This window comes from Camelus dromedarius, chromosome 12 (genome assembly GCF_036321535.1).
Source record: "Camelus dromedarius isolate mCamDro1 chromosome 12, mCamDro1.pat, whole genome shotgun sequence".
NCBI classification, from domain to species: Eukaryota; Metazoa; Chordata; class Mammalia; order Artiodactyla; family Camelidae; genus Camelus; species Camelus dromedarius.
This window is the reverse complement of record NC_087447.1, coordinates 45,241,773-45,258,703: the sequence shown is the minus strand read 5'-3', so window position 1 is coordinate 45,258,703 and position 16,931 is coordinate 45,241,773. Positions and strand designations below refer to the sequence as shown.

The window sequence follows — 16,931 nt, the reverse complement described above, 5'->3', positions numbered from 1 at the left end:
AGATAATACCTCATTGTGGTTTCAATATGTACTTCCCTAATGATTTAGTGACATTGAGCATTTTTTCATATACCTGTTGGCCATTTGAATGTCTTCTTTGGAGAAACTTCAATTCCTTAGCCCACAGTAAAATGAAGTTATCAGTTGTTTTTTGTTTTTGTTTTTGTTTTTTGCTGCTGTAGGAGTTTCTTCATATTTTGGATATTAACCCCTTATCACATACTTAGATGTACACTTGAATGAATGGACACAAATCATGTGCCTTGGTGGAAAGATTGAACAAATATTGAAGGTATTGTTTTTTCCCAGTTCATTTTGCTTTATTCTGAATATTTAGGGGAATACAGAACAATGATTTAAAAATAAATTTAGAATTCTAGTACAGTTTAGATTATCTGCTCTGAAAATTTCTTTAAAAAAAAAAAAAGAAATGGTACAGGAATAGAGTAGATCTCTCAAATGTTAAAACATAAAGGAAAAAAACAAAAAAAATCTATACTAATTAAAAAAGGAGATGTGGCTGCAACAGCAGATTTCTGGCATAGGATAGCTTAGAAGAATGTGTAAACCACTGTAGAGCAGTATTTCAAATAAAACGTTATATAAAAAGTGTTTGTAGCATAGTCTCAATTTTTTTCTTGGTAGAAACACTAAGATGTAATATTATTGTTAAACATGCATATATTTGCATGGAAAACATATTTGGAAGAATTAATGGAAATTTTATTAGTAGTTGTTTCTGGTTAGGAAAGATTGGGAAGATTATTATCTATTTACCTTCATTTTCTGCTTTTCCATAAAACATATACATTATGCTTTTAATCAAATGAAAGAGAGAGAGGGGGGGCAGTCGAATGAAAATAATCAGACAGTTCAAGGAGGTGAGCCTCACAAGGGAGAAGTCTGAGCGTTGACACCCCTGCTGGCTACCTACCAGGTGCTTTCTGAATGCTCCTCTCTGCTTCTCTCAGGGGATAAGTGGTTCTTGTCCCAGGAGAGCCGCTCCCTTCCAGATGTGACCACAGGCTGTGGAGGGCCCACGTCACTACCCACAGGGGCTTGATTCCAGGCCCCAAGGGACTCACCTCCTCTGTGGTGCATATTGGAAACACATCAAACTTTCATCCCCTATATCCCGATTCAGCAGAAGCCTGTGCTAGTCAGAATGTTCACTCTGTAGCATGAAAGGATAATATGAGATCATTAGTTTAAAACAAAATGGCAGACTATGTATCCCTGGCAGGCCTGATGTCAGGACTAATCCCACTGATCTCTTCATTCAACTGGAGTAACTACACCATCATTTAAAGTCTCTGATGCTCACTCTCCCAGTAGCGGAGTACTACTAAGGGTAACATTTCCTCACAGCTTATTAGGAGACAGTCAAAGTGCAAAGCTTATTTTATTTTATTTTATTACTTATTTTATTCTTAAAAATTCATTAGGTTTTATCGGCAAGCCTACGATGTAGGTAAAATTATTATTCTTGTTTTATAGGTAAAGACACTGAGACACACAGAATAGATTAATCGTCTAGGATCACATAGCTAGTGAGAGGAGGAGCGGGAGGTGGACCCAGGAAGCCCCACTCCTGAGTCCAATTAGTATGACTTTGAGTCGATGACACTGCTTTGGAGCATCTTGCAATTCTTATCTTTCATGTGCATTGCCATCTACAGCCACACATACTTAACACCAACGATACTTAGTCTGGGCTGGAGATCTGCAAGATACCAAATGAAAAGGAGGCTCATCTGGCCATTCAGTGGCTCTTTATTGAGCGTCCACGATGTGCCAGACCTCACGTCAGGCACAGAAGGGGTCCATGGAGAATAAAGCAGAGGGGCACTTACCCTCTGAATTCAGTGTGACCGTAGAGTATAATGGTTAAGAGAACCTAGATTCATGACACAAATGAACTTCTTTACAAACTGGAAATAGACTCACAGACATAGAAAACAGAGTATGACTGCCAAAGGGAAAAGGGGTAGAGGTGGAGGGATCAGTTAGGAGTTTGGGATTAGCATGCACAGACTACTATTTATATAGTAGATAAACAACAAGGACCTATTGTATAGCACAGGGAACTTTATTCAATATCTTATAATAACTTAGAAAAGAATTTGAAAAAGGATAAATATATGTATGTGTATGTATAACTGAATCACTTTGCTGTACACCTGAAACTGATGCAACATTGTAAATCAAATATACTCGGTAAAAATAGGAAAAAGAGTACCTAGATTCGAACACTAGCTCTGCTACTGATACTTTTTGTGACTTTGGAAAAGTTATTTAACTCGTTATGCCTCAGTTTCCTTATGTGAAAAAAGATAGCTAATAAGAATATCTGCTTCATAAGGCTGTTCTAAGGTTTAAATGAATTAATGAAGTTGACCAACACATAAAACACTCAGTAAGTAAACATAAATGTTATTACTGGTGCAGGGAACAGCCGCAATCTGGGGAGATATGGTGCCATGGTTACTGTTGGTGATAGCCCAGAAAAGGGGCATCTAACACGGCCTTTAGAGCCACGGTTATCTCTAGCGCACGTTGGTTTGAATTAATTAATGTAGAAAAGTGAATCAGATACTTTACAAAGATTCTATCCAGGAATGAAAACAGTGTACAGACTGGGAACAGCTTTGTTTAAAAAAAAAATGACGAAATGATCCAAGCGTGGGCAATTCTGCAGGACAGTACTGTGGGGCTCATATGTATCCAGATATATTGACAAAAAAGCATAGTTTGAATAGGTGTGTGCATATTATATCTTCTTTAATATGGGATGCACCAAATACCATGATTATCCATTTTGCAGAAACTTATGGAAAGAAGGCTGGTGGTGTTATGCTAATGATATAGTTACAGTAAAAATAGTTGTATGTTTACCATTTGCTAAATGTTGTGCAGGGTGCTTTAAATATATATATATTTTTAAATGGCCTAGAGATTATCATATTAAGTGAAGTAAGTCAAACAGAGAAACACAAATATCATGTGATATCACTTATATGTGGAATCTAAAAAAAGATACAAATTTTAATTGCAAACCAGTAATAAACTCACAGACATAGAAAACAAACTATGTTACCAAAGGGGAAAGGGGAAGGAGGGATAAAAATTAGGATTTGGAATTAATAGACACACATTACTGTATATAAAATAGATAAACAACAAGGACCTACTTATAACCCAGGGAAGTATATTCAATTTCTTGTAATACACTATAATGGAAAAGAATCTGAAAAAATATATGTATGTATATGTATAACTGAGTCACTTTGCTTTAATCTCCTCTTCCAAATGGTGACTGTGCTTGTGTGCATGCATGCATGTGTAGTATATATGTTTATAATTATGATTTTTCACCCAGATTGGAATCTTGGTTTCTCTAATAACTTTTCCATCTCAGCGAGTGTCATAAACTCCCTGAATCTCAGATATTTCACTTGTAAAAAGAAGACAAAAATATAGGTGATAAGGATTCTATGGATATTAAATAACACTTTGATGTTCCTCTGTATTAATTTAAAGACAATTAAAAGAATGAAACCCTGAAATAAGTGTTGTAAAGTTCAACACATTTCTAATTTTCTCATGAGGAAGACATTGACACTTTGACATTTAAAAAAATTATCTAAATGTACTATACAGTTTTGCATTTTATTTCTTTGTGACTTTAGTATATATGTTTAGTATGTATGTTTAGTCTGCCTACTGAAAAATTCAGTACTGATTTGAGACATCATAAAATGTATTCATCAGGTTTTGTCGGATAATTAATAAATTAATCTATATCCAAAAAACCTAGCATGTTTAAGTCTTTAAGCCATTTTGAGTTAATTTTTGTGTATGATGTGAGGGAGTGTTCTAACTTAATTGATTTACATGCAGCTGTACAGTATTCCCAACACCACAAGGCAGACTCTTATAAACCTCCCAGAAGAAAACACAGGCAAAACATTTTCTGACATAAATCTTAACAATGTTCTTTTAGAGCAGTCTAGCAGGCAATAGAAATAAAAGCAAAAATTAAAAAATGGGACCTTATTAAACTTATAAGCTTTTGCACAGCAAAGCAAACCATGAACAAAACAAAAGGACAACCTATGGACAGAGAGAAAATATTGCACAAGTGAACTTTATTGCTATAACAGAGGGAGTCAGACATCTTCTAGAAAGAGACTTAGCTCTGACTCACAGAAGTGACCTCAAAGAAAAAGTGCTACTTTGAGCTGTTCCCATAGCAAAAGAGGGGGGTCTTAGAGCCAGTGAAGCTGGAAAGCTACTCTGTTATCCCTTCTCAGTCCAGAGAATCCTCCTTCCAGTTATTCTGGAAAACCATCCTTGTTTATATATGGATATAGCTAACTCTGTATACAATTTAGAGCAAAAAAAGTGAAAGAAAAAAGAAATCAAGAACTAAGATTAACCCATCGCCCTGGGATTCCCATGTTTACAATGGAGAGCTTCCTTTTAAAAGAAAAAAAAATTTTTTTGATTATATCCTAATCAGATGCTTCAGTATCCAGACCTGAATATTAAAAACCACATTGTTGAGTGTGTGTTCAGTAGTCTTTAGGTTTCCGTCTAAGAAACACTTCCTCATCTCAACTAAAGAACTGAGGAATCACAGAAGAAGTCATGAGGATGGGAAGAGTGAGTACCACGTAACAGTGAATGTATTTCTCTCAGCCTTTTGTGCAGTGACCCCTTCTTTATTGATTTAACACACGTGCATGGAGTGACTACTCCAGGTCTAGCTCTGGGTTAAGCAGAGGGGATCTGGAGATGGGTTGGGCCTGATTCTTGATAGCAAAGAACTTGTGACACTAGACGGTGCTTTATTTCCTGCGTCTCAGCGGTTGAATACTCATATGCAGAGCTAAGTTCTCAACAAAGAAGGGATCTCAGCACATTTCTTTCTGTGTTACAGAAGGACTCACTTTCCAGCTCTTGGTTGGAAGAGGACCACTGGGACACATGCACAGACACATAACCTATTTTTAGTGACTAGAGATTAGAAAGAAATTTGTTGAGGAGGCAGAAAATTTAAACCTTATTTTTTTTTAACATCACGTTATTTTTTTTTCATTTTTATTTTTGGTGGTGGGCGTAATTAGGTTTACTTAATTACTTGTTTATTCATTTTTTAGTGGAGGTACTGGGGATTGAATCCAGGACCTTGTAAATGCTAGGCATACCTTCTACTGCTGAGTTATATCCTCCCCCTAAAGCTTTTATTTTCTTAACAGAAAAAAATAATCCATTATAAATTCTTATAGATGTATGTATGTATATGTATGAGTTTTACTGCTACCTAATAAATATTGATCAATTCCCTAATTAAGAGACTTGTGAGAAAAAAGGCTCCCTTTTTTTTTTAAACATTGTTTTATTGAGTTACAGTCATTTTACAATGTTGTGTCAAATTCCAGTGCAGAGCACAATTTTTCAGTTATACATGAGCATACATATATTCATTGCCACATTTTTTTTGCTGTGAGCTACCACAAGATCCTGTATATATTTCCCTGTGCTATACAGTATAATCTTGTTTATCTATTCTACATATGCCTGTCAGTATCTACAAACTTTGAACTCCCAGTCTATCCCTTCCCATCCACCTCCCCCTTGGCAACCACAAGTTTGTATTCTATGTCTATGAGTCTGTTTCTGTTTCATATTTATTTTCTCAATTTTTTTAGATTCCACATATGAGCAATCTCATATGGTATTTTTCTTCCTGTTTCTGGCTTACTTCACTTAGAATGACATTCTCCAGGAACATCCAAGTTGCTGTAAATGATGTTATGTTGTTGTTTTTTATGGCTGAATAGTATTCCATTATATAAATATACCACATCTTCTTTATCCAGTCATCTGTTGATGGACATTTAGGCTGTCTCCATGTCGTGGCTATTGTAAATAGCGCTGCTATGAACATTGGGGTGCAGGTGTCATTTTGAAGTAGGGTTCCTTCTGGATATATGCCCAGGAGTGGGATTCCTAGGTCATATGGTAAGTCTATTTCTAGTCTTTTGAGGAATCTCCATACTTTTTTCCACAGTGGCTGCACCAAACTGCATCCCCACCGGCAGTGTAGGAGGGTTCCGAAAAAGGGCTCCTTTTGTCTGAGATAAGTTGTATTTGCTCAAACTGTTAAAATAAGTATTTAAACAGGGTACTGACATGTAAGTAAATTATAAATAATAAAGGTATTTATAATATTTTTGTATGAACTAAATGTTAAAAGGCTTCTTTAAGGAATTATGATGAAAACGTAACAGGATAGTTTTAAAAATAATGACCAATTGTCTGGTTTATACCTGAGTTGTGTCTTACAATGCTCTTTTCCCATAATAACCAAAATCTATTTTTCTATATTATTTGCAAAAATGTTCTTGTAGTTATTGGGTTTCCAAATGTTGAGTAGTATTTCCTGTTGAATTATATACTCCATACCTAGCTGAATAATTGACATACCAATCTGCTGTCTATAAGCCAGTTAAATCATTTTTAATATATCTGTTTAGCAGACATTTCTTTGAGTTTCAGATTTATTTTACTTGCATCTTCTACATTTAGTCAAGATTTGTATATTAAATTCTTTATTCTTAGATTTTTGAGTTAACTTCCACAGAAGACCTTGTTTTCATAATGTCATGTCAAATATAAAAAAAAGCCATTTGGCCTCTATCAGTTCTAAACTGTTTAACATTTACAAAAGTATTTGTCTCAATCAAGACTATAGACTTGAGTGTCGAGACTAATAATTAATTAAACCTGACTCTAAACCATTGTTACCTATATCTGTCTTTCGTTGTAAACATACAGATTGTCACCCAGGAAGCTTATAATATGGGATATTTGCCTTAGATACGTCGCCTTGGCACAGTTCGCAAAAACACTGGCCACATTTCCACCACTAACACCCGCCATCACACTGCAGCCAGTCAAATGCGGTACAGCTCTGTAAGGAGGTATTTAAAAGGAATGTGCAGTTAGTAAACATCCCAGGAGACTTGACATCCGTCTTCTATCTCTCTCCAGGTAGGTTTCTCTCAGAAACCCTAATGACAAAATTCTGTAATCACTGAGCCCTCCAACCTAACACCATGCTTGCCACATTGTGGGTTTCAATAAATAATGCTGAGTGAATAAATAAGTGAATAAACTACTGTGTGCCTTATAAGCAAACAAACAAAAACCAAAGCTTCTAAGAAAAACAGATTGTCACCAGAATTATATTCATTTCACCCCAAAATCACTGCACTTTTTTAGGCCAAGGACTGAGTAAAGGACAGTGACTAAATATCGCTGCTAGGAGAAATGGAAGTTGAGAAACATTTTAGGGCAAAATTTTCCTGATCAACATGACAGACAGAAAATGATGGAAGATCAGGATTGCCCAATAAACAGCTCTGTTTTCTGCAGTTCTGTTAGTTGAGATCTGTTTGTCGTCTAAACTTAATAGACTCTGCCACACACCAATGCTTTTGGTGATTGATACACGACTCCGGAAATGTATAGAAAGTTTTGGCTGGGGTTACCCTTTCCATTTGAAGATGTTGGAAGCTTATGCAGATTTCAATGAAACAGCAAATGTTTAGGGGGTGTCATTTGACTTCTGAGCTATTCATGTTCAAAACAAACAAATTAATTAATCACTTAATGGATGATATATCTATGTTACTTATTTTCTTATAAATATTTGATCTACAAGTTTTCCATGGGTGAGAGAAGAAAAGAAAAATCAGCACTTGACAGTACACGTATGAAGACAAACCACATATGCTTAATTCTAGTACAGGAAACCCACGAAGCCAAGTCTCACTTTCTGACATTCCTGTAGAGTTTCCGCTTGCTGAGCAGTCCTCCTCCTCCCCTGCAGAGGGTAATTCCTCGGCAGTGACTCCTGACTATTTGAGGTCAGGAAGATGATAATTCACAAAGCAATTCTGACTCCATAAGCTGTTTGCTGATTCTATGAGACTTAAAAGCATTTAGAAGCACATGGCCTACTGAGCTGTCTGGATTCCTTGTGCTTAAATGTACAACCACCACCAGAAAGATCCCTCCCTATCAGAAAGTGAGACAGAACAATAGAGAGTCCTGAGCCCACACTGCATCAGCCCATTTAGAAAATGTATCCAGTTGATACTGGAGTATTGGATAGTCTCCTGATGAGGAAATGCCCTTCGAGATGATCCTGCCTAGGGAAACGGACTCTCCTCACCTTGGCTCCTACTTACCACCTTGTAAAACAGTGTCTGCGGGAAGGGCACTCTCATCTCACTGAATTGTTACCGCGCAGCAAAGTCGCCTTGTCCTAGCAGAGCAGAGCAGATCAGGCCTGGAGACGGCTTCGATGAGCTCAGGCTGGACCTCTCTGTGGAACTGAGGAAGTGCGCAGATGGTGAGCCGTGTCCAGGGGCCCATCCATCACCCTCTTTACCACCCTCTCCTTTGTAAGGTTCTCCCACTTCCTGGGACCACACACGTCCATGCAATGTGGGTTTTGTTTAGTTCTATATGACATTTAGCCGTATAAACTTTTCTGTGAGACTCTGTGAGGCCCTGAGTTCAGGGATCCTATCCTCCCATAACTCTTGTTCTACTTCCTTCTCTGTCTTCTCTCTCCATTGACCACCCGGCACCAGCCCGGGAGGAAGACATATGCACCCACGACAAGATCAGACAAAAGAATGACCTTTTTGTTTTTGTTTCTGTTTTTGTTTTTGCACATGACTGTATCACTCAATCCACTGTTGAATACACTATTGCTTTCATTGTTTAACTTGTAAGGAATGACCTTTATTACTCAGAGATTTTTTTTCCACAAATCTGAAAACAGCCTCTCACCAGCCTAGCTGAATCATGTTCAGTATTTCATTTTCTTAATTAGGAGCAGACCTAATGCCCCCCCCACCACCAAAAAGGAGTATAAGAGTTTATTTTTTATTTTCACTATGCCAAAATCCAGGTATTTTACCACTTTAAGAGGAAAAGATGCTGAGTTCAAAGGAAACCTTGTTAAATAAAAAGAGGTGAAAGAGAATTTCTACATATCATTGGCTTTCTTAGGACGGAGGCTGAGGTTGTGAATCTATTTTTAAGGCACCAGCCTCATAGGAGGAGATGAAACCTAAAAATGCTTTTTCCCTTATCCTCTGCACACAGGCAGCATTTCTAATTGATGATGGAGAACAAGGAGGAAAGAGTGGGGAGGGGGCGAGGCTCTTCAAGGAGGCTCCCACTCCCTGCTCCTTGTCCTTTCTGGTATCAAAGTTAGGCCTGTGATGAAAAGGACATCTTCCTCCTGCTCCCTGGGGTGGGAATCAATGAGTGTTCACCTCCTTTTCATGTATAGCAGCTTTTCCAAGCCTTGTCTCTGCATCTGCAGAATCTTTTAAAATAACTCTCAAGGCATTATGGATTGCTATTATTATTATTATTATTATTATTATTATTTGATGTTGAACTAAATAACTTCTTGTATGAATCAGAAAAGTCATTATTTACATTGACTGAAGACCAGAGTCTGCCTCTGGACCACTGAATATCCCAACTATTTTGTGTTTGATATCTTACTGAGTTACGTTATTCAATCCTGCCCCTAAAGTAATTAATTTAGTGAACAAGGGCACTTCTGAGTCTCTTAATGTACTTCTGGATATTTTTGAAACCTGGATTTTAAATATTATATTATCTCCATTAAGAAATAGTTCCCTTTTTCTGTTTCCTAACACTTCACCAATAAAGACTTGTACAAGAAAAAAAAAATCTAATAACTGTATGCAATGCTGCTATGAGGTCTCTAGCCCAGGTTCTGTGTGAGTAGATTAATCTCCATAGGGCGTCCTCTTTAGTGTAATACAGACATATGCTCGACTTACTCGTAAGCACTAAAATGAGGTCAAGGGATTTTCTAATATATCCTACCTCCCTTGTATCAAGGAAAGAGTATGCAAGAAAAATCTATATAAGAGAAGCTTTAAAAAATATTTTCTAGTGCATAAATCATGAAAAACTCTATTCTGCTTACTCCAGACTTTTTGGAGCTAGAAATTCTAGAACACATGCTTCTGACATCTTTCATTACGTCATTGTGTGGCAGAGAATTAAAATCCCCAAAAGGTGGCCAAGAGGCAAATGAAAAGATGCTCAACATGACTAATCATCAGGGAAATGCAAATCAAAACCACAGTGAGATAACACCTACACCTGCCAGAACGGCTACCATCAAAAAGACCAGAAATAACAAATGTTAACAAGGATGCGGAGGAAAGTGAGCCCTAGTACACTGTTGGTGGGAATGTAAATTCGTTTTGCTGCTGTTGAAAACAATATGCAGGTTTCAAAAAACTAAAAATAGCACTACCATAAGATCCAGCAATTCCACTCCTGAGTATATATCCAAAGAAAATAAAGCATTAACTTGAAAAGATCATGCATTCAATGTTTGTAGCAGCATTATTTGCAATAGCCAAGATATAGAAGCAGTCTCAGTGTCTATCAACAGATGAATGGATAAGAAGTTGTGATATATATATATGTATATATTAATTAATATACTATATTTATATATAATATATATAATGGAATAGTTTTTAGCCATAAAAAGACTGATGTTCTGCCAATTTCAATGACATGTATGTACCTAGAATTCATTATGCTTAGAGAAAGAAGTCAAACAATGACAAATACAGTACGATATCACTTAAATGTGGGATCAGAAAAATAAAATAAAGTAGCAAATACAACATAAAGACTCACAGATATAGAGAACAAACTAATGGTTACCAGTGGGAAGAGGGAAGAATGGTTTTGGCTATTAAATATGTTTTCCTTGGGACATGTATGAGTGGTGGGCAGATAAGGGAGGCAGAGAGGAACCTGGAATTTTTTCTAGACGTCAGCCTCTATCAGTTTTCCTGGGTCATACTTGTTTATACATCTTATGGCAAATTCTGACAGCACATCAAATTTCACTTTGTGAAGTTAAAACAACTCATGAAATTTTGAGAACGATGATGGTAGTGGAAGCAAGGACAGCAGTTGTAATGTTAATAGTGATGTCAGTTAGAGAGGCAGGATTTGTAGCGGTTGGGTACAGATACTGGAGACAGACTAGTGTTGAATCTCCTCTGGGTCACAGATTATCTGTATTACTCTGAACAGTTTACTTAACTCTCTATACCTTGTAAGATTGTTACAAAGATTAAGTGTATTCATGCAAAAATAATTTCAAACAAAATCTGGAACTTTTAAGGACTCCATGTATTAATTAGCATTATATTAGCAATATTTATCATTATAGGAAATGATTCCTAGCTTAGATTAATCCCCTTTGTAAGGTTTTGTCTGGTCACTCAATTTCCTCTAACATTTATCTTTCTATAAATGCCACTGTTTCCTGAATGGACTGATCACTTGTTTTGTGCTATGTTTTGCAGCTCCATTCCTGATCTTTTACTTTTCTCTCAGTATAAAAAGTCTATCTTATTCATTATGATGATATGATGATGATAATGATGATGAAAATGACCCCACGGATGACAGCCTATGGCTACAGTAACCAACAGATTATAAGCCAAATGTGAAGTCACATTTCGATGCGGTGAAACACGCGGACAATGGCTCGGCGGATCTCCTTGGTCTTGGCGCTATAAGTGAGAGGGTTGAGCACAGGAGGTACAAAGAGGTAGACATTGGACAAGACGACATGTATGTAGCGTGGGGCATTTTTCCCAAAGCGGTGCACTGTGGAGACCCCGATCATTGGCACATAAAACGCAAGTACAGCCAAGATATGTGCCACACACGTGTTGAGAGCTTTGAGGCGTTCTTCATGGGAAGCAATGGCCATGACCGAGCGCAGAATGAGCACATAGGAGAGGAAGATACATAAGAGGTCCATGCCAAAGGTGGATATGAGAACAAAGAGTCCATAGATGCTGTTGATAGTGATATCAGCACAGGCCAGCTTCATCATGTCTGGGTGAAGGCAGTAAGAGTGGGAAAGGACATTGGATCTGCAGATAGGCAGCCTCTTGATGAGGAAGGGAAGGGGAAAGAGGGTGACGAAGCTCCGAGCAATCACCACTAAACCCATTCCAGCAATGACTTCGTTGGTGAGCACAGTCGCATAGCGCAAGGGGTCACAAATGGCCACGTAGCGGTCAAAGCTCATGGCCAGCAGAATGCCTGACTCCATCATGGAGAAGGAATGGATGAGAAACATCTGGATGAGACAGGCATGGAAATCAATGTTGCGGGCATTGAGGCAGAAGGTCCTGAGCACGGTAGGCAGTGTGGCCATGGACATGGCCACATCACTGAAGGACAGCAGGGACAGGAAGTAGTACATGGGCTCGTGCAGGCTGGGCTCCACTCGCACCGCCTGCAGGATCACTGCGTTGCCCCCAAGAGCCACGGCATACATCACACAGAGGGGACCGGCTAGCCAGATCTGAGAACTCTCCAGACCGGGAATGCCAGTCAGAAGGAAGAAAGCAGGGTGAGTGACGTTGAACAATCCCATGACAAGAGGAAGCCAGAGAGCTTTTCAGGGTCAGACCTTCTGATTGAGAGATTTGTGAGAATTGCACTTACTGGAGGAGAGGGAATCAGGGAGTAAAAGACACAGCAGGAGGTGTCTACACAGTATGAGCTGATGCACTCGTGAAATCACTGGTTCGGGGACACTGCAGGCAAACTTCTTTTCTTCATGTTTTATGATCATCAAGGCATGGGCTGGGCTATTGTTTTCTGGAATATTTTATGGCCTGGGCTCTGTTTTATGGAAAAAGGAAGATATTGATAAATGCTTAAACATATCAGTCACCAAGAAAAAACTTTAACGATATTGTCCACAATTTTAACTGCTTTACAAGCATCATTGAATGCAAATATGTTAACTACAAATAATAGATAGTTTTTATAGGACACTGAGAGTTTGAATGGAAGTAAGTTAATTACAATTCATAGATAGTTATTATAAAAGGGCACTATGAGTTTGAGCCATCAATAACTATTGGAAATTTAAAAATTTCCCCTGAAAATGTCATTTAATTCAGTGGTGTCACTGATAAATGAAAGTATTCCCCAGAGCTGGTTTGAATGATCATGTGTGTACACTCAGGATGGGGAAGGCGCAGTGGGACTTGGAGGGAACTGACCCCCTCTGGACATCAGCCTTTCATTGGAAGAGTTGCTACAAAAAAACAAAAAGAATTTATTTCATTGTGCAAAGGCATAAGGCACCCCTGTTTTGGGGGAAAAAATATGAATTCTCCCTTAAATCTGCTCTAGGTACACTAACATTCAGCCTGTGGGACAGCATTGTTCCAAATAGAGATTTTCACACCCTTACACACAGTCATATGGACTCTCAAAATACACAATTCACACAGACACATTCATGTACCTTCACGACAGCCTCATGCTGGATCCCATTCATACTCTGTAAAAGCACTCACTCACATCTCTCTCTGTCTCACAAACTTACTTTTATTATACAAATATGTGTTTGGCACTCCCTCTTGACTTTTGTACACTTTAACATGCACATGTCCTGCTCGTACTCTCTGTCCACCCTGACATATATGACGCATTCACACCTGCATAACACTCAAGAGCACACATCGGTTCGTGTCCTCACACAGCAAACACTTCCACCTGCATGTTCATAGACTCCTACCTGCTCACAGCTACTAACCCGCTCACCCACAGACACTCCTTCCAACCTCACGTGTTGCATTTACTCAGTTTTTCTTACAGTGGCACGTCTGTGTTACTTACCCAATTCCTAGAGGCCAACCCACAGCTACTTCCCTCTGACAGTGATATTTTTCGTTCCCCTATCATTCTCCTGTTTTTGAAACCCTTCCATGTTGACTCCTTGATGATGGATAGAGGTTGAGAAGGCAAAAAGCTTTTCACCTGGCAGATGTGTTTCAGGCTTATAAAGCACCCTTCTCTGTGGCGGGGAGGGAACCCCAGAAATATGTACCACTATTATCCTTTTCCTTTCCTCTTTAACCTCTGACAAAGCAAGGCCAGAGCATGATCTCAGAGTCCTTCCTGATGGGAATGGCAGAGGAAGGGGGCCTGGGAACCTTAGGTACCTGAAGGCCACAGAGATGCTGCAATGCTTTGTCATGCAACATCAACACTCTGGGAAAGACTCCTGGACTTTCTCCATCAATATAGAACTCAGACCTTCTCCAGATTTGTAAAAAGGTAGTGGCCACTTGTCTGAGTTGGATTGATTACACCCCTTCTGGTCCTAGAGTTCGGTCCGTGCAGGCACGTCTCCCCTTCAGAACTGTGATTCCTTGGGATCCAGGACTCCAAAGTTCTCCATCTCTTGTTTTACCCACCTGACTACAATTCCTCCTTACACAGCTTCATGGAAGGTAAGGAGCAAAAACAGGTGAGGACTGAGCTAATGTAAAGGAAACAGGAAGAAAAGGGAAAAGGAAACAGGCTTCAGTGAAACCAGGATTCTGTGAAAGGCAGAGCCAAAGGCATTCTGGGTTTGACTATCTACACCTTAGTATCCATGGCAAAAAGGCTGCCTGACAGTCTCAGGATCATATCCTTTATCATATCTGGCAGCCACTAAACTTGGCGGTTGTCTAGATGCAAGTGAAGAAAAGAACGCAGTGAGAGAAAACCAATGCTTATGGAGCATGTGCTATGTGCCAAACACTCTGCATGGACCTTTACAACCATCTACTTTTTTAATCCTCGACAGAAGTGGAAACTAAGGCTCACTGCGGTGAGCTTGCCTCACAGAGTAGATCAAGGAGCTGATAAACCTCAATGTAAATAAAGATACATAAGACTCTCTAAAAAAGGATATGAAGACCCCACTGAGGTCTGAGAGGCATCACAAAAATGCTGGAAAGGACATGGATAAAGAAAATAGAGGTGCATGTGTCTGGATGGAGATTTCTCAGGTATCCTTGAAGAGAGAGGGTGGCTAAAGGCAGATTCATGTGGTGAAAATGATGTAAAAAGTACCTGCATTCAATGCTGGACTCAATTTCTTCTGACCCCACAACCCAGAGCCTTTCCTTAACTGAAGCCTTATAGGAACCAGGATGGTGTAGGGGAACAGGTACTGGCCTGGGAATCTAACGTCCTGTGATTTAACTGTGCTCTGGCATGTCCTGGCTGTGTAAGCTTCAGCAAATCTGTTTCTCTTTCTACACCTCAATCTCTTCTTTTTTATAACTATCTCTATGGAAATTTTAAAATATCCTTTATGGCTTTGATGTTCTTTTATTTTCCTTCTTAATTTTTGGTCAAGCAAAGAATAGCTGTGACGATTTGCTAGCGATGCTAAGGACAACAAAAATAAGGTAGAGATGGGACTGGAAGTGTGTATAGAAAGGGTCTTCTAAGAGCCATAGTATTGGGGGCTTTTTTTTTGAAGGGGTAATTAGGTTTGTTTGTTTGTTTATTAAATAGAGGTACTAGGGATTGAACCCAGGACTGCATGCTTGCCAAACACGCACTCTACTACTGAGCTATACCTCCCCCCAAAAGCCATAGCTGTTAATCTACATCATGGATTATAAAAAAATCTAGAAATGCTTATCTATCCATGCTCATCTAAAGTTTATAACTAGCTGATTTCTCCTGCTTTTATAATCTCCTGGGTGACTTTTACATATTGTTTCTCAGAATTCATAAGGTAAGACCATGTGAGCTGGCTCTGCTGTTAGAGTCGTGGAACTGGTAGTAACCACTTTGCTCCTGGATTTCTGAACCTTTCTTGTACTCAGAGTCCTGCTTTCCTCTCTGAACTTGCAACAATGCTAATGAGTCAGAGAAACATGGATCTCAAGGAAACTGATTCTGGAAAGAGAACAATCTAGAGAATACAGTGAATTACCCAGAGTCACACAATCAGATAGTGCCATGGCAAGAACCACAAGTCCACGGAACTTTCCACCTGCTCTGCCCACTCAGCTCAGATGCTTCTATCTGATAACCACCACTCAGTCTCTCCCTCAGCACCTCACCCTACCCCTTTCCCAGTTTAACCCTTTCTTGGGGCAGGCTTCAGGACAGTCCGCTAGCTCACCCCGACTGGGTTTCAGAACTCACCAGAAGACAGACAGATGAGAGACACCCACAGAACTACACTTCCTTCTCTCCAGCTGCGACAGTGCGTTCACGCTGGCCTCTTTTATGTTTCATTCTAAGCCCCTGGAGAGAGAGCAAAGAGTGATGCTGACTTCATGTCTGAAAACACATCAGGAAGGCTCTAGTCTCCTGAGGTTTTCCACGACTACTGAGAATAAAGCACATACTCTTAGCTGAAAAAGAACTCAGCAACCTGCCAGAGCAATTCTCTACCCAATGCAAGACACCGTCTGGTGGCCGCTGGGCAGGCATATAAGAGAGGAGCTCGTTACCTTCTAAGAAATCCCAGCATTTTGTGATCTGTTGACCTAGTACGACAAATAAGGGCTAATGAGAAAATAAGTTTACTTTTCTTACTCCTTTAAATGTACTGAAAGGATTAGTTCTTTCCTTACCCTTGGATGAGAACTCAGTTCCCTATGGTCCTGGTCACATTCAGAAAATAAAACATCCTCTGGTGACTATTAGACTGCTCAGCCTCTTGGAACAGTCACGCTTTCCAGGGTTCAGAGGCACAGCCTTTCGTCTTCTCCCATCCTTCACTTGCTAAGCATGTTCTCTGGCTCCTCCTCCCCTGAGAAGCCACAAGGGCAAGGGGAAGATTCACAGTTGATTATGGTTCAGTTAGCTGCTGTCATGTGTCCCAGGCATGCTAAGTGTTTAGAGCTGACTCTTTCTTTCATTGGGTGCTTTCCTTGATGAATGAAGAGCCTTCTCCCCATCTTTTCCTTCTCCACTTGATTTAAACTAATATATGGTTG

The 16,931-nt window shown here is 39.2% G+C and overlaps 1 protein-coding gene across 3 annotated transcripts; it reads right to left on the bottom strand.

Annotated features, from left to right (window-relative positions):
• Positions 1 to 6,749: 6,749 nt before the first annotated feature.
• On the bottom strand, positions 6,750 to 16,897 carry LOC105097941 (olfactory receptor 51I2). Of its 3 annotated transcripts, XR_010383243.1 has the most exons (5): positions 16,566 to 16,897; positions 16,132 to 16,233; positions 12,625 to 12,804; positions 8,262 to 8,406; positions 6,750 to 6,979 (listed from the first exon to the last, which is right to left on the bottom strand). XR_010383243.1 is itself a non-coding variant. In XM_064491865.1 (4 exons), the coding sequence occupies exon 4, from the start codon at positions 12,551 to 12,553 to the stop codon at positions 11,615 to 11,617; it is 939 nt and encodes a 312-aa protein (XP_064347935.1). In that variant the 5' UTR covers positions 12,554 to 12,804; positions 16,132 to 16,233; positions 16,443 to 16,478; positions 16,566 to 16,897; the 3' UTR covers positions 11,382 to 11,614. The 3 variants fall into 3 exon arrangements, 2 of the variants coding, with proteins under 2 accessions (XP_064347935.1, XP_010988878.1); XM_064491865.1 differs by lacking the exons at positions 6,750 to 6,979; positions 8,262 to 8,406 and adding an exon at positions 16,443 to 16,478 and having other exon boundaries at positions 11,382 to 12,804; XM_010990576.3 differs by lacking the exons at positions 6,750 to 6,979; positions 8,262 to 8,406 and having other exon boundaries at positions 11,382 to 12,804.
• Positions 16,898 to 16,931: the final 34 nt, after the last annotated feature.

Bases quoted from the DNA above. Each gene is read 5' to 3' on its own strand.
- LOC105097941 (XM_064491865.1), bottom strand. From the start codon at position 12,553: ATGGGATTGTTCAACGTCACTCACCCTGCTTTCTTCCTTCTGACTGGC.